Source organism: Rhododendron vialii, chromosome 5a, assembly GCF_030253575.1.
Source record: "Rhododendron vialii isolate Sample 1 chromosome 5a, ASM3025357v1".
Classification (NCBI taxonomy): Eukaryota; Viridiplantae; Streptophyta; class Magnoliopsida; order Ericales; family Ericaceae; genus Rhododendron; species Rhododendron vialii.
The window spans coordinates 8,675,224-8,695,840 of NC_080561.1; the positions used below are offsets into that span (position 1 = coordinate 8,675,224).

Genomic DNA, 20,617 nt, shown 5'->3' on the forward strand with positions numbered 1-20,617 from the left:
CATTTGAGCACTAGAGGGACACATAATTAGGACATAGATATATGGACATAACTGTGTTCGAAATCATTCGGTTCATACATACGTGCACTTATTAAACGGTTCCAGGCACAATTGTTTTTCAGATCTCCGTTTCAAATTGGTGTTCCTCGACCTCGACCCGTACTCGGCCGGGAAATAACATAGCAATCCATAGCAACCGCAAGAGTGTTTTGGTATTGCCCAATTTTTTTTAGGGCTTCTAGAAGCAAATCACAAGGCCCAAACCGTTGCCCATTGTCTCGAGATACCAAGAGTTATTTTGTTCTTACCAACTCTGTGTCCTGGCCCATTATTTTGGGCCATAAATGTTCCTACTAGCCTTTAATGCGGCCCATCTCCTGCCTTGAAATATTACTAGTTGATGTCACTACAGGAGTTTAGCAAGTCATGCCAAATTAACATAAGTTTAGCCAAACGGGTCACTGTGTAAGAATTTAGACGAGTGAGACATAGGCTACTACTGTATTGTATTGATTGACTTCACTACATAAGTGACGTTATGACTCAGAATAGTAAATTAGTAATCTGCCCACCATTTGTTCGAAAAGGTTAGGCTATTTTTCTTTATCTACATTTTTATGGGGGGATTTTTAAGAGCTTTTTGGAACTTTTTATCATTTTCTCCAATTAAAATTCGCATGTTTCTAACTCATTATCATTGGGTTCTTAGTGCAGTTTCTCTTCACTTGTTTTATCACGAGAAAAACCTAAAATCGTTTGGGAAATTGTTGAATATCCGCATAAAAGCCGATTCAAATTCAGCATTAGTCATCCTCCCACAAATTGCCAAATACTAGAAATAAGGAAACAAATTGGAAAAAATGGGGGATATATGAAACTATGTACAAATGTGATTTTCTGGAGTGAGGAGCTTAAGGTGTTTTGCATTTTTAAACACAGGCCCATGGTTAGTTGGCCCAAGTCAATACCCAAACTCAGTGGGCCTTACTGTGAAAACTACAGGCCTAGTGGTCTGGGCTTCCATTTTGACTGGCATGTCAACTGAAGGCCTAAGATCTTGGCCTGCACAAAGGCAAATAAAGTTGTGATTTGTAAAGGCTTTCTGTTGGGAAAATGACGGGCCATGACGTGTTTCGATAATTAATACCCGCCAAAGATATGTTAGGCAACTTTGAGGTGCCAATTGTATTTATTGATATGGGCTCAGCTCCTTTCCCAGTCCATGAAAATGGATTGGAGCGTCCAGTTGGCCCATTTGATAATCCAAATCGTTCGTATCTGAGAGCTTGTCTAGAATATTGGTCACACCAAAAATTCAAGCTGATTGGATATAGTTTGATACGATTTCGAAACACATTTGTTAGAACATAACAAAATTACAACACCGAATCGAAACCCCTTTAACCTATCTATCTCGAAACAAATGTATTCTGAAACTATATCAACCCGTATCCGATTAACGTGATTTTTGACGTGGTTAATGTTATCGACAAACTCTAAAATGCCAGCGGTTTGAGTCATCAAAACTGGCTCACAAACCCGCCAAGTTGATGGTCTAGTCCATTTTCATGCACCAGAAAGTATCTTTTCCTATGGATACGGATGCCCTTGCCTTGGTTTTAGATTTAGAGTTAAGCCCATAGACTCTTAGAAAAACGATTTTAAATTGAGAATATTTGGTAGAAATTAGATAAATTTTTCAAAGGATAAAGTAGGGTTGGTCATGTGTAATTTGACATCAAACCCTTCTATGATATCATAATCATTGGGTTTTTTTATTTCCTTCTGAACATCACCTAATCATTGAGTAGGTGGAGACTTAATGCCAATTTTCTATTCGGAAGTTGTTACACTAATTTACTTCAAAGTGTAGAAAAAGCTGATCATGTTGTGATAGCATTTGCTGTCCATGATGTTGGTATTGTCCCCATTAGTTTTACTCTTTCCTTTTTGTTGGTCCCCATGTGAAAATAATTTGGGCTTTGGTTTGCTTTTTTTTTTCTTTTTCTTCTTCTTATTGATGGTAGGGGTATTCGAACCTATTTACGTGCACCTCAACTGATTGTCTCTCCGGTTCGGTCAAAACAGGCCATCGACGCCGGGATTGAAAAATTCACAATAAATTACTTTCTTACGGACCGATCTCAAGAATTGAATTCTGATCAATTATGTGAAGAGTAAACTCACCAACTAACTAAAGTAACCCTGGGGCCACTTTGGGCTTCTATTATTGACCAGCTCATTAGGACTTCAGAAAACTCCACTTCTGGTTCTCACACTTCACTCGTGCGTGGATTCTCTATTTAGTTGGCAATTCAAATTATCAATTTCGTAGGTTTCGACGTGTTTACCATCCATGTAAAAAAAATCAAATTAATTAGACATTAATGCTTACTTGAATGAAACGTTGTTGTCAAAAGAGAAATGTAGGGTCAGTCGTATTGCAAATATAATTTGATTAAGTTCTTACCGGTATTCAATTAACTCAAATTTTTCCGCACGCATAATAAACACATCGAAAACTAATAAATGAACGATTTTTATTGTCATGTGGAACCATGCTAAGTCTTATTTTTGCATCACATAAGAAGTCTTCTTTTATTAAATATTATTTTTTCACCACATCTCCCTATTTTTAGTGAGATTTGGTGAATGGTGACAAATACATTAAAACATTTACATTTTGCTTCATTTTCCATTAATCTAATAATTTTCACCGCTTTTTATTGTTAAAAAAATGGGAAAAATTCATCCATATATGACGATTTTTCCGTGTGACGCAATTATAGGACTCTTTTGACAACCTAAATCGTTTATTTTATAAATTTCAAAGTGCTAATTATCCATATAATGCATTTTTGTTTGATAAAATGAAAGTTGTCAAAAATCAGATTTACATGACAAGCAATATTTCTATCGTAGTCTTAAATCCAGAAGCAAATTGTTCAAGTCAACTCAATAGAGATTATAGGGCCGCACATGTTTGTGCTAAACAGGCCCTTTCTTGTGGTTTGCCCTTCATGTGGACTTCCATCCTGCCCCCATGGGGTTCGTCACTTTCTGATGTATAGGCATTTTTGCCTGTCAAATTAATAAAACCTTCTCACTTTTGTCAAAAACTCAATAGAGATTAGTAATTCTAGAAGATGAATATTGAAAAGTAATTTAACTTTTTGTAAAGATATTTTTCCATGATTTCATAATCTAAAAATAATAATTAAAAGTAGTTCATGTATTATGGAGACTAAATTAACACATGTATACCATATACTTACGGTACATAGAGTCGATCGTCGGTAGAGAGGAAATAAAACACGATATTGACACCAATAGATTATTTCTTCTACCTCTTTGTTTAGAAATTTCAGCATTATAAGTGCGGATTTTGTCTGAGCCAACGTAAGGTGTTTTCCTATGAGTTACCTGGACCGATGGGTGTTGATAATTCTTTTAGTAACGTGTTCAATAAGGATTCAGGGAGCGTGCTGCACAGCTATGTGCTGTGCAGCGTGCTGCGCGGCCTCCGGAGCCGTCTTGCCGGCATCGGCCCAATGATCAGAGACGTCCACTACGTAGAGCTCTTCGAGTACTACAAGTGTATCAAAAATTAACCAGATCAAATATCGTTAAGTGCCTCATCAAAACACATATAATTCGAAAAGAATGGATTCAGTGGTTTTGATCCAGTGTTTCGTATCCATTAGAATTCATTTTTTTCCAAATTATATGTATTCCGATGAAGTAGTTAACGATATTTGATCGGATTGATTTTTGGTATGCTTGTAGTACTCGATGACCTCTACGCAGTGGACGTCTCTGATCATTGGGCCGATGCCGGCAAGACGGCTCCGGAGGCCGCGCAGCACGCTGCACAGCACGTAGCTGTGCAGCACGCTCCCTGAATCCGTTCAATAAAAACCTAACACAAAATTTAAATCAAGAATGAAGGGTGTTCTGCAGCTGGATGATAGTATGGAGGGCAGTTATTGTTTTATCTGAGTATGGAGTGGAGTTGATCCCTTATTAATGGGCAATCAATCTGATTATATAATCAAATGAAATGAAAATGAAACGAGGGTGGATTTTGGAAAAGAAAAAAAAAAAATCAAAGAGGAGACTGGAGAGGATGTTGCCCCCACCTTCTCTCCCTTCTGTCAACCGAAGAAACTGAAAGAAGTAAATAAGGACAGAGAGAGCAGGTAGAGAGAGAGAGAGAGAGAGAGAGAGAGAGAGAGAGGCAGGCAGGCAGGCCTAATTCAGCCAGAAGTGAAGCAGCAAATGTTGAAGAACCCAATCAAAAGCTCATTGATTTTGACAATTAGGTGAGTCCTAAACTTTTGGAGAGAGAAATGCAGATTACGTACATACCCAATACTGCTTCATTCACACAGAAACCTTATATAGGTGACTGAACATGAATATGCAAAGATTATTCAGCCATTCTTGTAGTAATTCCCAGTAGTTATGGTGAATCAGCCTCGTATAGTTGTTGTTTTAGCCCTTTTGTTCTACCAATTTCACTCCACATTGCAACAACTAGGGCCCTTGAATTCAACTGAGAGAACAGCTCTACTTCAACTCAGATCATCATTAGGGTTGAGAAGCAAAGAGTGGCCGTTAAAAGCTGACCCTTGCTCAACCTGGGTTGGCGTCCAATGCCATAATGGCAGTGTCACTGGGCTCAACATTTCTGGGTTTAGAAGAACCCGAATCGGAAGTCGAAACCCACAATTTTCAGTTGATGCTTTGGCTCGTTTACCCCTCTTGAGTTCGTTTAACGCTTCCGGGTTCTTGCTTCCCGGTTCGATTCCCGGCTGGTTTGGCCAGCAACTCGTTGCCCTCCAAGGTCTTGATCTTCGGTCTTGTTCTGTTATAGGTCCTATCCCACCTAGTCTTGGAAATTTAACAAGTCTTGATATTCTTTATTTATCTGGGAATAGTCTCACTGGTGTGATTCCTTCTAGTTTAGGTCAATTGTCGCGTCTTTCAGTTCTTGATCTCTCTCGTAATTCGCTTACTGGAGCTATTCCTCCTGCAATTGGGACTTTGTCCATTCTCCAAGTGTTGAGTCTTTCTAATAATAGTCTTTCTTCTTCGGTACCCTCCCAACTAGGAAACCTTTCTAGTTTGGTTGACCTTGATCTCAGCTCCAATTCATTATCCGGGTCAATACCTGTGGAGCTGAGAGGGTTACGGAGTCTCAGAAGAATCGTAATTGGGAACAACCTACTTGCTGGCTCATTGCCAGGTACCTTGTTCATTCCTCTAACCCAGTTGCAGGTTATAGTTTTAAATCACAACAAATTCACTGGTGACCTACCGGAAATATTTTGGTCAATGCCTGAATTGCTTTTTCTTGATGCGTCTGCCAATAACTTCACTGGTACTCTTCCCAACAATATTTCGAATGCTAATGCCACTGCTGCAGTATTGAACCTTTCTCAGAACTCCTTTTATGGAAGTCTCACATCTGTACTTAGCAGATTCAGTTCGATCGATCTGTCTGGTAATTATTTTCAAGGCCCGGTTCTGGATTATGCTCGTGGTAATGCATCTCTTGATAGGAATTGCCTTCGGAACTTGTCAAGTCAGAGGAGTAGTACAGAATGTGCCTCATTTTACAAAGAGAAGGGGCTGGAGTTTGACCATTTTGGACTCCCAAAACCTCCGGAGAAGAGCCGCAGAAACTTGTTTATATTAGCAGTTGTATGTGGGATAGGGTTTATTGGACTTTTGGTAGTTTTGCTGGTGCTGCTTGTTGTGTGCACCCGCAAAAGTCGTGAAACAAATAAAAGAGGAACAGTAGTGGGACCTGTTCCTGTAGGCCAAAGTCCACCGCCTCCTGGATCATCGTTCAAATTTTCGAGTCTTGGAGAATCATTTACATATCAGCAGATTCTTGAGGCAACAAATAGCTTCAATGGTACAAACCTAATAAGAAAGGGCCATTCAGGCGAACTCTTCCATGGAATGTTGGGAGATGGGACCCCTGTAGTCATAAAAAGAGTTGTCTCAGACAACGAGGAAGCATACATGTTAGAATTGGATTTTTTCAGTAAGGTTTCTCATATTCGATGTGTTCCCCTCCTGGGACATTGCTTGGAGAACGAAAATGAGAAGTTTCTGGTTTATAAATATATGCCGAACGGGGACTTGTCAAGTTCATTGTACATGAAATCAAACTCAGACGATGACTCTTTGCAGTCATTGGATTGGATAACGCGATTGAAAATTGCAACAGGAGCTGCAGAGGGTTTGTCTTATCTACATCATGAATGCAATCCACCCCTTGTGCACAGGTACTACTGGTTTTGCTTGTGTTTCACCTTTTTTTTTTGCCATTTGAGTATGTTTTCCAACTTGTTCTGGGTGAGTTGTTGTGGTGTAATACTGCATCTTCTGCATATGGTACAAATTTACTTGTTACTTTCAAGTGCTAATAGCATTACACTTCCGCTAATCAGACTGCTTATTATACCTTGTAGAGACATTGGTACCTCACTTGTCTCCTTTTATTTAGCTGATGAACACTTCTTGAAAGTTCTCCGACTCTCCATTTTCGGCAGTGTTGAAAATCTGGTCACATATGAAAATCCTTTGGCCCAAGTAGTCCTTTAAACAATGGAGACAATTAAAAAATGCGGGCAAGTTGTCTAGTTCAGAAGAATAATATGTAGAGGGCATTAGATAATACCACCGAGTTTTTCCACAATGAACAGGGGTGGTTATTATTAAGGTAATATTGAACCATCTTCGGTTCAAGGGTGACCACCTTACGCTTCTCCTTGGTGTTCTTTCAGGTTTTTGGTTCCTTCTATGAAAGCATCAATTGCAACATCTAGAAAGATCCAAATTTTTGTAGGAGAAGACAGAAAAAGGGCCGTCAAGTTTCCATAGCTCAGCTAATATAAGATAAACTTAAAACTGTTTCTTCTGAAATTTCTCTCTTACCATTAGGAGTACCTTATGACATCCTATCTCTTACCATTAGGAGTACCTTGTTACATCCTAATAATTCGATAAACATATGGCCATTTGTACTTCCAGAGCATGTTGTGTACTAAGTTCTCGTTCTCCTTCCCGTTCCTATTATGTTTAGTCTTGGCCAGCTTGTTGAAATTTATGCCTCGTGGTTCAAGTAATGACATATGATCTTTTGTTGTTTGAAGAGATGTTCAAGCCAGCAGCATACTTCTTGATAACCAATTTGAAGTACGGCTTGGGAGCCTCAGTGAGGTTTGTGCTCAAGAAGGGGATACTCATCAAAGCATGATAACCAGGCTGCTGAGAATGCAGTCGTAAGTATTCTTACTTTGACCTTTAATCTCCTGTATCTGACATCTGTTCAGTTTCCATTTTCTAAATGAAAATCACAAATCTCAGTCACAATAGACATAAAGGTCCATGGTATCAGATGCAAAACTTTGCCGACGATGAACTGTAATTACAGAGTACATAACCTCTGGCTAGATCCAGATGAGACATGGTTTGATGTTCTCACCTAAGAAAATGACCCCAACTTGCACATTCTTGCTACCTTTTTGAGGAATTCCACCAGATTGCATATTTATTGCTAAGCCACCTTTTCATGGAGAAAATATAATTGAAGTTATATTCTTTCCAATGATATCAATGCTGTTTTCAAGTTATAATAACAATTTCTTCTCTTTATTTCATGCAGAACATCCGAGCAAGGCACTTTGGGTATGTGAAATTCGGTACCTTTCAAGTTCAGCTGTTGAGTTATCTTTCTTGTCTTCTAGAAATGCACCTACATTTAACTTGAATAACTAGATAAATAAAAATTCATTTTATTAGATGTTTGGCAATCAAACAAGTACCTCCTACTATCATAATCTATAGAAGCTTATGCCTCTACTAATGTTTCTAATATTTTCTTTGGCAATGGCTAGGTTCTCCAACATCTACGTGTGCCTACGACATTTACTGCTTTGGAAAGGTGTTATTAGAGCTAGTAACAGGTAAGCTTGGAATCAGTGCATCAAACGAAACCAAAACGAAGGAGTGGTTGGAAGGTACATTGCCTTACATAAGCATATACAATAAAGAACTCGTGATAAGTATCGTCGACCCGTCTCTAATCATCGACGAAGACTTATTAGAAGAAGTTTGGGCAATGGCAGTCATCGCGAAATCTTGCCTTAATCCCAAGCCTTTGAGGCGACCCCTTATGAGATTCGTCCTAAAAGCCTTGGAAAATCCTTCCAAGGTAGTGAGGGAAGACCACACCAGTAGCTCTTCCAGGCTTAGAACTACTTCTACAAGATCCTGGAACGATGGTTCACTGTCCGGTAGCTGGCATCGTAGCTCAGTGGACGCGGTAATTAGCCACGCCGGAAAAGGCGATGGGCGGAGCAGCTTTAACCGGATGGAAACCTCGGTTTCTCGGGGAAGCGGACGGAATGGCGGGGGAGATTATTCGGCCTCGGCTAGGCGGCATTCAACCGAGATATTCCCTGTACCATTTGATGAGTTTGATGCAGAGAGAGACGGAATGAGTAGAAGGGAGATCCATTATTCTTGATTTTTTTGTATATTTGTTAGGGTCTGGGGATTTTTTGTTTTTGGTTGGGGTTGTAGAAGGGAGTGAGAGAGGGAAGGATGCCATTGATTTGCTCTTGCCATTGTTTTTGTTTGAGGGCTTGTTTAGTTGTTTATGGTCAAAACAAGCAGCAATTTTTTTACTATTTTTTTTGTCTGTTTGATTTTTACTGGTCATTGCATTGCTTGGAATGTAGTAAATTGTAATTATGTGGCCTTTTCGTTTGGAATGGATTTTCCCTTTAGAGTCGTGAAAAACTTATTCCGCGTTCGAGGAGCCAAGCGCTTGTAAGATCAATTTTGCATGAAGATTGATTGAGTATGAAAACGTACAATTGTAAGTAGTAGCTAATTATGCAAGGGTGAAGTTATTGAATTGAACGCATTTGTTTTTTTGCAAAACTGAGCAGTTTCGTCCCTATGAATTCAGAAAAACATACATAACGGTTAGAGCTGATTTTTTATAAGGCTCTATAAAATATTATTTTAAAATTTATGGATATTTTTTTGTATTTTTTGGTAGCTATCCCTCTCAGGCATTACCATAAGAATTTCAGATTCGTTGAAAGTTGAGAATGACCGACCACTCGAGAGATTATTCAGTGTCATTGGAGCACCATGTGGCGGTGCCCCAAGCCTCTTCCCACAGTGGGCCCCAATGAACTTGCAGTGGATGGCTGTTGAAAGTTGAGAATGACCAACCACTCGAGAGATTATTCAGTGTCATTGGAGCACCATGTGGCGGTGCCCCAAACCTCTTCCCGTAGTGGGCCCCAATGAACTTGCAGTGGATGGTCACCGCATTCCATGGTGGACTTTCTGGTAGCTATCCCTCTCAGGCATTACCATAAGAATTTCAGATTCATTGAAAGTCGAAAAGGACCAACCACTCGAGAGATTATTCAGTGTCCTTGAAACACCATGTGACGGTGTCCCAAGCATCTCTCCACCTCACATTGTTGTCGGATTCTCACACTTAATCTTGAATCCCACATAAATATGTGATTGAGGAAAGGTCTGGGACACTGGGCATTGAATTAATTTCTCCCACATGAGAGAGTCAATGTAGTGGGACAAAAAAAAGGAAAACAAAATAAAGTGTTAGATCTAGGAAAAGAGGTCCCACCGAGATTTGAACTCGGGTTACTGGATTCAAAGTCCAATGTCCTCACCGCTAGACCATGGGACCCTCACGACAAGACATGTCCCCCTTTTAAATTTAAGTAACAACGAAGCCAATAATCATCACCACTCATTTTAACCTTATCCTCACGATAGTAGTATATTCGTAGAATTACGGGATAAATATGGTTCAAGAATAGGCTGTAAACAAAACTCGGCTCGTTTAGTCAAAAACTCGAGCACGAGCTTGAGAAGTAAATGACCAAAGCCCGATTCATTATTAAACAAGTGAATCTTTGGAATGTTAAGCTCAACTGATTTTTCGTACTAAACAAGACCAATACTCGAGCTTGAGCTCGGCTTGATTCGTTTGCAGTCCTATTCGAGAATGAACGGATGCAATTCATATTTATGAGAAATAGATACAAAATTACACGGCCTGTAGGACTAATTAAAAAAAAAAAAAACCTAGTCATTAGAAAATATACTCCCAGTTCCGGTACAATCCCACTAAAATGCTATGGGAGAGACTGTTTCTCACGGATCACTTTAACGACGGAACCAATTTCCGATTCATACCAAAAATGGAGGGGCAATATCTACGGAAGCAATCGATTCAAAAATTATAGAGAAAATGCGACGCCAGTCTTTTATATTCCGATGCGACAGAGAGGGTTTTTCTTGATGAGACTAAGATCCACCTGCAAAAACCAGGAGAGAGGATAACTACCACGACACCCGAAATCAAGAAACAGGGCTGTTTTGTAGGAGTAGCAATTTGTGCAGAACTGAACTCTATGAATACGTACCTTGGGACCAAAGAGATCTCGGATGTTATCAACCCCATACAATATCATGGTAGGCCTGCAAAATGGAAGCATCACTACAGTTGCCGCATATCATCCAATAACAGATATATTGCGATGTCCCCATTCGTGGCATATTAGTTTCGTTATCACAATTCATGATAATCTGATTTCATCGTTTGCAAAAACATCACGAACTGCGCCACCACTAAGAATGACAAAAAATTCTTACCTTTCTAGGGAAAGGCCCCACGCAATAACACGAACATCAGCTGGAAGCCCCATGGGACGCAGCATCTCAGGTCTAAACATGCCAGAATTGCCAATTTCCACCCATTTCTCAAGGCCTTCATGATAACTGATCGAATGCACATGAGAATAAGTGGAGTTGCAAGGATACCGCAAGACACAAAGTAAAACACCATTGGCTTCACCACATGCATTCATGCAACATTCCAATGAAATAAAACTAAATCCATTACCTGAAAATTTCCATGCTTGGTTCAGTGTATGGGTTGTAAGCTGGCTTGAACTTCAACTTGGACATACCTGAACAGTACAAATGTAAGAACAAAGCCTGATATATCCATATAGTTGTTCGATATATTATTATATTCACATATCTCAATATCTACACGCAAAAAAAAAGGTTTACTAATATTAGAACTATTTTAGGAATATACGTTACAAAATTGGAAAGCTTAGTTTCCTTGGACCTTAGGAAGGAAAAGGTTTGGTGTACTCCATCCATACAAAACCCAAAAAGAACAAAATCAAAGGTTAAAGAGGAAGTTAGTCATACCAAGACGGGAGAAGAAGTCATTCAATACTCCAATCAAGTGACCAAGAGAAAGATTTCGATCACATACCAAGCCTGAAACCACAAACAGGAATCCAAACAGATTAAGGTCTATGAAATCAATCATTGGATTATCCTATATTCCCATGGGTTTTCAAAATTCCTCTGTATAATATAGCAGTTCGACACAGACTCACTATCTGATGAGGTCGTGAAGGAATGAGAACTGATCACCAAATCTAGCTCAGTCTCATATCACGAGATGTTGCTTCTTCCCCCAATTTTCACATAGCTTCGAATTGTCCCAAGGGCCCACAGAGACAATGTCTTCATAATTGATACAGAAGACATGTGAAATGGAAAAATTCAAAAGGGGCATCTACCTTGTCCTTACTACATATCTATAAGGTCAATCGGGGCAACTAGGTTGGCCCAACTCAAGAACTTGAGTCCTAGACACACTAACCCCCGTGTTTATCCTGTTCCAGTTGAATTAAGGTCACCTGAATTAAGTCAACCATCTTGAGAATTTATTGAGTATATTTGCAACAATGTGACCCAACCCAATAAGTTTAGACCTCCAGGCCAGTGCAAAGGAGGGGTTATATCAGTTATACACGGAATACAGGCGAGTCCTTACTGGTAATATTCGCTCTAGGCTGGGTACAGGTCGGCCTAGCACAACTGCTTTAGTCCCTCTCATTCAACGCAAGATACTATGAAATCATCAAGGCACCTAGCATTAGATTTATTGTCACATACCTTCTATCTGGTGGAACTCTGCAAGATGAGTTCGATCCACAGCTTCATTTCTAAATACCCGATCTATAGAGAAATACTTCTTGGGAACGAAATCTTTCTGGAATAAATGTTCCGGAATTATTATTATTTAAAAGGAAAATAATTACCGAAACCTCAGAGAGAGAGAGAGAGAGAGAGAGAGAGAGTACAACAAGAAGAAAAATGAAGTTCCATTGATAACATGTTGGGTATCACAGAACCCATGGCCGCCAGAAATGCTAGCAAGATTCAAACATTCATTTAACTTTCCTTTGTCGCAACAGACAGACCATAATCTACAGAGCATTATGCATCCATATTTTTTCTAAACTTCATCAGAGAAAATCAAAGGTTCAAACCAGTCAGGTAACCGAAAACTGATTTACAATTTATATTGAGCTATGTAAGGCATGGCTGTACCACAACATCACAATCCAAGAGTAAGAAGGGATTAGTACATTTAAACGGAACTCGGCATTCATGAAATATGCTGCCTAAATATCCACCGAGCCCACATCAAACACCAAATTGATCATAGAAGAAACGAAATTCAAATACACAATCCTCATCCCCGCCCCACCTAATTTCATCAACCTCCAAGACTAATAGCAGAACTGGAATGCGCCGCAATAACACATGGAGAAGCATAAGAATCTTGAGTGAAAAGCATGCACAAACAGTTAAAACACTGCTGTGGAGACAAACCTGAGCAAGTGAGTAGAGCATCCTCGAAGAAACAGCAGTTGTATGAGTTCGCAGAAGGTTCTTGTTTGCCTCCTCTCTTTTCCACTCGTATCCATAACTACAGGAAAAGTCCTCTTCTCACACATTGTCAAGGTAAACAGCTATATTGAATAGAAGAAGAGAAGAAACGGAGAAGCTTCATACCCCCTGGACCCATAGCCACCAAACTCATGAACATGCTTCACCCGCTCAACATAATCTTCAGGCAGCATCTTTGTAGTAGATGGAACTATAAGTGTAATCACCAAAACAGAAAAATATTAAGAGAGAAATCATTGAATGGAGACAATGAAGTTGAAATGTTGAATTGTTGAACTCAAGTGAACCAAACCTTGCAGGAAGAATGTATCATGAGAATCACGAGCAGGGTGTTGTTGCGGCTGGAACAGTGCATCAAAATTCCAGAAACTGAAAAGCAAAAAAGAAATGTACCAACAGTTAATGCTATTTTTTGGAAATATCATCTACTGCTATATAGCAGCTGCAATCGCACAAAATGTGTTTTGGGGAGTGGAACAGGCAATTGAAGGGGTCTGGAAACAGCGTGTGGGAGTGAGTGGTATGGGGCCTCTATTTGTTTTTATTGTTTAGGTGGTTGGCATCTTGTCGATTCTTTTTTTCCCCTCCGTTTTCTTGTTTTATGCTTATTTAAAAAATCTGAGGCTGAGGACTAGGTTTAATTTTAGCGAGCAACAGCACTAGGAGAGTCCATATACTCTTTGAAGCTCTCTCAATGCTTTTCTTTTCCTTTGTTATCGATTTCATTCTTTACCTTTATGATAATGACATTTCTTTGCCGATCAAAAAAAATATTTAAGACCAACTGATGTTAGCCGTGACAATAATCCGAGTTGTGCACAGTCAAAACACTGACGGAAATTATACACAACAAATTGTAATTTGTCCCCCAAAAAAGGAGTAAATATGATGATAGGGGCTCCAAGTATCTCATTCAGTAAACCAGTTGCCTTTGAACATCAACAATTGGTGCAGTGTTTGGAGGCACCTTATTCTTTAGAAAGAGTTTCTGTGATTTCATTCACTTTCTGAAGTATATCTACTATGAGGAGATTATTGCCAACCACATCTCATTGTTGTCATTTGTCAACATTGGGCCTAGCAACTGTTGCAAACCAACTTGTGCGTAAGGTAAAAATTCCGCACTTAAATGTGCTACAGTGCATCATTCATACACCACCCCTATACTTGAAATGTGGTGAGTTCAAGGCTATCAAGGGAACAACTAGACAGCCACACAAGCTTCTTGTAATCAGAAGCACCAATAAACCATAGAAAGATAAAGACTACAGTGCATCATTCATACACCACCCCTATACTTGAAATGTGGTGATTTCAAGGCTATCAAGGGAACAACTAGACAGCCACACAAGCTTCTTGTAATCAGAAGCACCAATAAACCATAGAAAGATAAAGACCGGCTACCTGCTTTCGACAAAGTTGTTCGTCGGCATCTCTTCAAATCTGCACCAAGTACGCAACCAAGTGATATCAATATCAAGCCAAACATAAAAACATAACTCTTTATCCAAAACTCCTGATTTAAAGCTGTTTGTGGCCATATCCTCAAACAGTTTCTTCATCAATATATACATCTGTTCAATACAAAGGTCCGTTCAGATTCCCAAGAAAACTAGGTGGAATGAACCTATCATGTGATGACATGAACCTCATAATGGCCGCATGAATAAAACACGTGGATAAATGTATCTAAGTGAGATTCAAACAGCTAATAGGCCCATAAAATACCTATAGGCAAATACTAAAGCCCAGGACCAGAACCTTACACTCGCCCTCTTCTTGTGGACTGCATCAATAACATCAAATATTGACGGAGTGCTAATGTATTGAAGACTCTATGTTTAAAATGTGAGTGCATCTATATCACCAACATTATCAACGTAATGACTCACAAAGACATACCTAACTAAAGCAAATATGTGAAGATGAAAAGGTACCTTAGAGGGCAATTTTGAAAAAACGTTTTATCTTCCCATGATATACAAACATAAAGGCATGTACATATGCATGACAGGACAATGACTATATCTTACCCCATCTGCAGGAAAATCATCTTGATTTGCTGTCGCACCTGAAATGAAGAGATTTTCAAAAATATTACCAAGACACGAAACAACTATCAAGTATGTGACAAACATACATCTTACAGTGACCAGCTATCACTAAAATGTAGATGACGACTATTGCCTTTGGCCCTTTGCTATGATCTTGGCTGTTTTCATGCATGAAATGCAAATCTTGTGATCTAGCCAAATCAGTCAGGCGAAGTCTGTAGATAAAGTCAACTCATAGCCAATTCACATATTGCAATGCTATCCCAACCTCTATACCTAAGATTACGAACACAGATTGGTCCTGTAAGTGGACGGGGACCAGATCAGTGTAAGCCATGTTACCACATGCTCACATATGTGGGTACTATAAGGGTGGAATTGTACAGAGTACAGATCAGAATTTAAGGAAATTCTAGAGCAATTTTCATTGAACAACTGGAAATCCAATGAGATAGTCTGTTCTTCCTTCAAATTAATCACATAAAATCACGTATTTTGAAGCATTATCGCCTTTCTAAAAGATTTGACATGCCAAAACCCCACTCATCCCGAATTATTTAGGATTTTTGTCCCCCTAAGGAAATCTCTGAGGAACAGAATGGGAAAAAAAATTAGGATCTCTTTGAACCGCCGGTGCAAAACAACAATGTACCATGCTTCAGGTGCATTCCAAAAACAAATTGCTACTCTTTCATGCATTTGTATCATTGTAACATCTCAAATTTCAAAACATACATTTTTGTGGACAAGGGAAACAAGATATATAGCTTGAGAGAGGGACATTGAGTACAGGGGCCCAACCCCAGACCTAATGAACTGGTTAGAAGGTGTCTACTCTGAGCCAACCTATGCTGATCTAAAACCTACATTAGATATGCTACACACCTTTTAGTAGCTAAATTTTTGTCAGAATGAAGTTCATGGCATCAAACTGTACAGTGTACAAGACAAGTTTAAAGGCAAACCAAAAATGTCTCCATGAAACAAGTGATAACAAACTTCTGATAATGTCTCAATTGGTTAAACAATACCCTTCCTCAAACTTCACCAATGATATATGGCTACCTGTGATTTTTTGGGCCCTTTTGTTCTTGGTCTTCTTTTTACATGGGTGACATCCACTTGATGCCTTTTCTTTGGTTTTTGTACTTATCAAAAGCCCAAAAACCAAGGATACGGCTTCACTTAGAACGCGCAAAGAAGGATCGACATAGCTGAACCCAAAAAGACTGGACCAATGCCTGCTGAGTTAACTTGTCCACTTAGTTTGGAAATAAAATATTTCTTGTACTCTTTCTTGCCTTTCAAGATTACATTTATTTTGAGCATTTAAAGAAAAAGATGAAACCGCAAAGGAATAGATAAAAAGAAAGGAAAAGGACTATGAAAATATATCCTTACCTTGAGCAATGGATGAAGAGAGCCACCTCCAACAGGCTGACCTTTAGAACTGAAGTTATATTCCTTGAATTCTAGATCCTTCCAATCACCCCTTCAAATAAAAACAGGAGAGAAAAATCTGTAAGCTCAACAAGCTGCAAATGCCGCTAATGTTCAATTCGTGCATAAGCAATTGGCATCTAGGTTTTAGCAGATGAGAAGACAAAGGTTAAACCTTTTTGGCCACATGGAGGGTTCGCATCTAATCTTTCGATAGACTCAAAAATACGACTTCAAGACAAGGGAACACATTAACAATAAACAGACAAAAGAAATACAATGCTAGCCGAACACAGAGGCCTAATATGTAATCCTTACTGATCTAAAAATATCCAAACATCAGTTGGTCATGTGCCCTGCCAGGGATGCACATCAAGATGAGTTATTGACAACATGCAGAAGATATTGCATTCAGTGGCTACAGAATCAGGTGCTTAGTAGCAGGATCCTTCTAAAATGGGTGCGCTCCCAAGACAGGAGCTCGAATCGGCGCTCCCAAGATGGGAGCTCGACGGAAGCTGGCTCCCAACTAAGGAGGGAGCTTATTGGGCAGTTAAGGCAACTATTCTCTTACTCTTAAAGGAGTTATGCCATTGTGGAAATAAAAATATGAAAATCTTATCACTCAAGAAGTTTTGCAAGTTGAAAATATCTAACTTCCTACAAGTACCCTTTAAGATCGTGAAAATTCTCATAAGTAATCACTTTTCCTTCAAGGGTTAAGTATTTAAAGATACATCCTATACGTATTATAGGAAATCTATATACGCTCCTTAGGCGCTCCCAACCTTAGGAGTTCTATGTGCCTCTGCTCCCCTGCACCTGCTCCCGTCCCCGCCCCCGCTTCGTGCTACTAAGATCAGGTGAGAAGTCAAAATTGGATACGATTTTTTGGCAAGAGACCTCGTTAGCTAGAAGACATGCTTGGGTTCATTGAAACAACAAAAACTAGAGAGTAGTACCAGTCAAGATTCCACAATTCAAGCAGCTTTGGCCTTGACCCTTGAAAGCATTGAACAAGTAAATATCTGAATAAGTGGCGGTGGTGTGGAAAAGGACAAAAAGAGAGAAGTACCATATCATAATTTCAAGATTATATAGAGACAGTGTTGTATAAAAAGGCCCACAAGTAATGTCATTTACCAAACTATCCAATACAATTTCTAAGCAAAAACATGTCTCTGAATATGCAATGGGTATCTTAATTACCTTAGAATATTTTCTCGAGTCAAATCCGTAGCAAATTTTTTCCTTCTTGGAGCGTATTTAGGACCTTTTCTTACTGAGTAGCCTTTCCATGGCCTAGGAAAAGTAAATAAAGAATTACCAACCTTAAACAGATATGAGATGCAACACAAGAAAAATTAACACAGGAAAACTTATTAAGCTTCGTAAGTGCAACAGAGAGAGTGAGCAATTTTTTTAGCCAGGATACAGGTTTCAGCTTGCCACTAAATACAACAGGAGAGAAATGCAATAGGAAAACATAAGGAAATAAATTGAACAACTGGTAGATAATTACTGGGGAGAAATGAGCTTCCGTCGTTTGAGAGCATCAATTTCTTTTGGGTCAACGACCTGTAGAATTAATAATTTACAATAAAGAGGAGGAAAGCACCACGACTGAGACGATGCAGGAATTATGGTAATAATATACTACGTTTTTGTTTTCTTTTTCCCCTTTTGATGACTACATTGAGTGAGTTATTACAGGAACTAGTCCTCTAATATCAGCACTTAATATAATAGGCTTTGAGAAAGTTCTCAAGTATATCTGGCTGTCAATTGTTATAGCCCATTCTTGCATGGTTGTTATAACCCATTCTTACATAATTATTCTGCCACGCAATTACGGTACTTAATTTCCTGAAAAACACATGGGTAAAATAATGAACACTTTGTACAAGCAGTAGTATCAGCTCTGGATGCTTCTTGTGTATCAGGTAATCATAAACTACAAATAAATTCACTTCAAACAAAAACCGTTAGTTGTATGAACATCAAGTTATCAACTTCATTTTGTCCATGGAAAGCAAAGATGGGAACTTCAGTTGTCCTGAAACTCAGAGCAGAAACAGACACAACAACCTACCGAAGTACCCTAACAGTGAAAGTAAATCAATTACAGACATAATCACCTCTCCATCTTGAATCCGTATAAGCAAATCTTTGACTTTGTCGTCCACATCTTGAACCTAAAGCAACTAACCAGCATTAGAAGAATGACCAATGATATATTGCTGCCACAGCCATGGTGTATGCATTGCAGAAATGCGTCGATGCCAACATGTTACGTATTGTCAGTAGGCACCATCAAATAACTGACCACAAGCCAATATTCAAGAGAACTAGCTCTCTTGAAAACCAAACTTCAAATAAAGATTGAAGCTTACAAACTATATGTTGAGTGTTGACAATCTATGTCCAGAACTCCATAAAAACTCTCAGAAGCAGATAATTGTGAAGTGAAACATAATTCAGCTTCTAAGTTCATGAACCAATAATAAGAATGGGAAAATCCTACGTGTCACCAACAAATAACTAAAATGAAACTCTAGAATATTCAATAATGACAGAATATCTGATGCACAAAAAATAAAAATTCAGTGTTCATTATCTTTCGCTACAACTTGGGTGATGTCAATGCATTGAGTGCCTACGTGCAGTATCAAACTTCAAAATAACATCTAAACGAGATAAAATTTGTGACAAATTAATCCCATGAAGAGAAGGTTTGGGTGTTATAATTTTACATAGTAGTTTTTCAGACCTATACAGTTTGAGGATTTTTTTGTCAGATTTACCTTCCTGGTCAGTTGCTTCCCCATCTCCACCCATTGATTCTTTATAGCTTGTGAGCGGCCTATTTTAAAAACCGTCGTATCCATTTTCCTCTGCATGCAAGAACAACAAATCAAAACATCCATGGACAAACAAGCAGTCACTAAATCAGTTTCTAATAACCATTTGTACGTAAGCATAAAGAATCCCTAAACAGCAAACAAAAAATGAATTTTCTAAGAAGGGCCAACATTCACTCATGTTGGGCTATGTCACAACTCACAAGAACTTGTCCATGGAACTTTGTTTACCAGTCAAATAATTTCTAAGTAAAATCAAGAACTACAAAAATTCCAGACTGATCTCTACATCCAACCAATGCCACAAAAATGAGCTCATCACTCGCTACATCCAGAGTTTCAAATATGGACACGATCCAAGCACATAATAGAGCATTGCCATGCCTAGATGAGCAATCTCATGCATTAGAACACAATTTCTACTTGCAAATCAATTCTAATATTATAAAGGAAGTATAACCTGCAACTCATCTAGTGAGATGCCCTCTGGTGGTACAGCCAAGAACACTTGCACTTCAGGTGATCCTGCAGCAGCATATGTTTTCCCTTCCTCGGTGAGTACCCATCTCTCCCTCTTAATGTCCTGCACAATTTCCATAAAGCCTATGTGACCAACTGAATTTTAAAAAAACAACGAAAATATAATTTGCAACACATACAATATGACCATATAAATTTCTCTCTCTGCCTCTGTTATTGGAAATTATCCTGCAATCTGAACTAAGTATCCCATTACAACTTATCTCAGATATGCCAGCTATCCAATTTCTCTCTCTGACTCTGATTATTAGCTTGGGGTTCCCATTTTTTTGTGTCCTATGTCTGAACATATATGTATGCATGAGAGAGAGGGAGAGAGAACCTGAGCATCGACGAGCTTGAAACCGTGAAGGCTTTTGATGATGTTGGCGATGTCTTGGTGATCAATTCCGCGTTCGGCAGCGAACTGACCAGAGTCTGTTATCTCCTCATTCTTCTCGAGGAAGCCCAGCACTGCTTCCTCTGCCATTCTCTCTCTCTCTCTCTCTCTTGTGCTCTTGTCCAAAAACACGCGCAGAAATATGATGACGGTTTCTGGCCAATGGGCTCTGACCTAGTTGGGTCCTTCCTTTTGGGAGGCCAGATTACCCGTTGTGGGCGTGGTTTCACGGCTCTGAATAACTTCTCAATAACTGGGCCGGGCCGGGCCATAAAGACGGTTTTTTCAATTTCTTTTTTCTTCTCCTTTTTCTCCTATATATATAATGTATTATACTACTACTACTATTTGGATTTTGGTTAATTAGAAAGATCCTCCCATTGTGGGAAAGACTTGTCAATTTTTTGAGATGGTTCTGGTGAATAAAAAGCTTTCTCTTCGGGTAAACCATTTTCTGAATTGTCATTTTCGCTTGGTTAACTTATTTATAG

The 20,617-nt window shown here is 39.0% G+C and overlaps 2 protein-coding genes and 1 non-coding gene across 5 annotated transcripts; 1 reads left to right on the plus strand and 2 right to left on the minus strand.

Moving 5' to 3' along the window:
• Positions 1-4,039: 4,039 nt before the first annotated feature.
• On the plus strand, positions 4,040-8,820 carry LOC131326483 (probable LRR receptor-like serine/threonine-protein kinase At2g16250). 2 transcript variants are annotated; one of them, XM_058359275.1, is made up of 4 exons: positions 4,042-6,299; positions 7,170-7,298; positions 7,682-7,704; positions 7,914-8,820. In XM_058359275.1, exons 1-4 carry the CDS (start codon positions 4,465-4,467, stop codon positions 8,543-8,545), a joined length of 2,619 nt encoding a protein of 872 aa, XP_058215258.1. In that variant the 5' UTR covers positions 4,042-4,464; the 3' UTR covers positions 8,546-8,820. The 2 variants fall into 2 exon arrangements, with proteins under 2 accessions (XP_058215259.1, XP_058215258.1); XM_058359276.1 differs by lacking the exon at positions 7,682-7,704 and having other exon boundaries at positions 4,040-6,299.
• Positions 8,821-9,679: 859 nt separating this feature from the next.
• Positions 9,680-9,751, minus strand: TRNAQ-UUG (transfer RNA glutamine (anticodon UUG)). The gene has a single exon. It is a non-coding gene; the product is annotated as a tRNA-Gln (tRNA).
• A 192-nt stretch (positions 9,752-9,943) lies between these two features.
• LOC131326484 (phenylalanine--tRNA ligase alpha subunit, cytoplasmic-like) lies at positions 9,944-20,276 on the minus strand. Of its 2 annotated transcripts, none has more exons than XM_058359277.1 (18): positions 20,070-20,276; positions 19,668-19,790; positions 19,151-19,240; positions 18,485-18,541; positions 17,869-17,924; positions 17,556-17,648; positions 16,308-16,398; positions 14,886-14,923; positions 14,257-14,295; positions 13,145-13,221; positions 12,958-13,042; positions 12,775-12,871; positions 12,052-12,148; positions 11,293-11,364; positions 10,973-11,039; positions 10,723-10,848; positions 10,494-10,548; positions 9,944-10,385 (listed from the first exon to the last, which is right to left on the minus strand). In XM_058359277.1, exons 1-18 carry the CDS (start codon positions 20,214-20,216, stop codon positions 10,335-10,337), a joined length of 1,461 nt encoding a protein of 486 aa, XP_058215260.1. In that variant the 5' UTR covers positions 20,217-20,276; the 3' UTR covers positions 9,944-10,334. The 2 variants fall into 2 exon arrangements, with proteins under 2 accessions (XP_058215260.1, XP_058215261.1); XM_058359278.1 differs by lacking the exon at positions 20,070-20,276 and adding an exon at positions 18,176-18,212 and having other exon boundaries at positions 19,668-19,717.
• Between the last annotated feature and the right edge of the window lie 341 nt (positions 20,277-20,617).

Bases quoted from the DNA above. Each gene is read 5' to 3' on its own strand.
- LOC131326484 (XM_058359277.1), bottom strand. From the start codon at position 20,216: ATGGCAGAGGAAGCAGTGCTGGGCTTCCTCGAGAAGAATGAGGAGATA. The intron at 13,043-13,144 runs GTTTGGTTCACT...TTACACTTATAG, and splicing joins TGATACATTCTTCCTGCAAG to TTCCATCTACTACAAAGATG. The intron at 12,872-12,957 runs GTATGAAGCTTC...CTTTTCCTGTAG, and splicing joins GGTGGCTATGGGTCCAGGGG to TTATGGATACGAGTGGAAAA.
- LOC131326483 (XM_058359275.1), top strand. From the start codon at position 4,465: ATGGTGAATCAGCCTCGTATAGTTGTTGTTTTAGCCCTTTTGTTCTAC. The intron at 7,299-7,681 runs GTAAGTATTCTT...TATTTCATGCAG, and splicing joins AGGCTGCTGAGAATGCAGTC to AACATCCGAGCAAGGCACTT. The intron at 7,705-7,913 runs GTATGTGAAATT...GGCAATGGCTAG, and splicing joins ATCCGAGCAAGGCACTTTGG to GTTCTCCAACATCTACGTGT.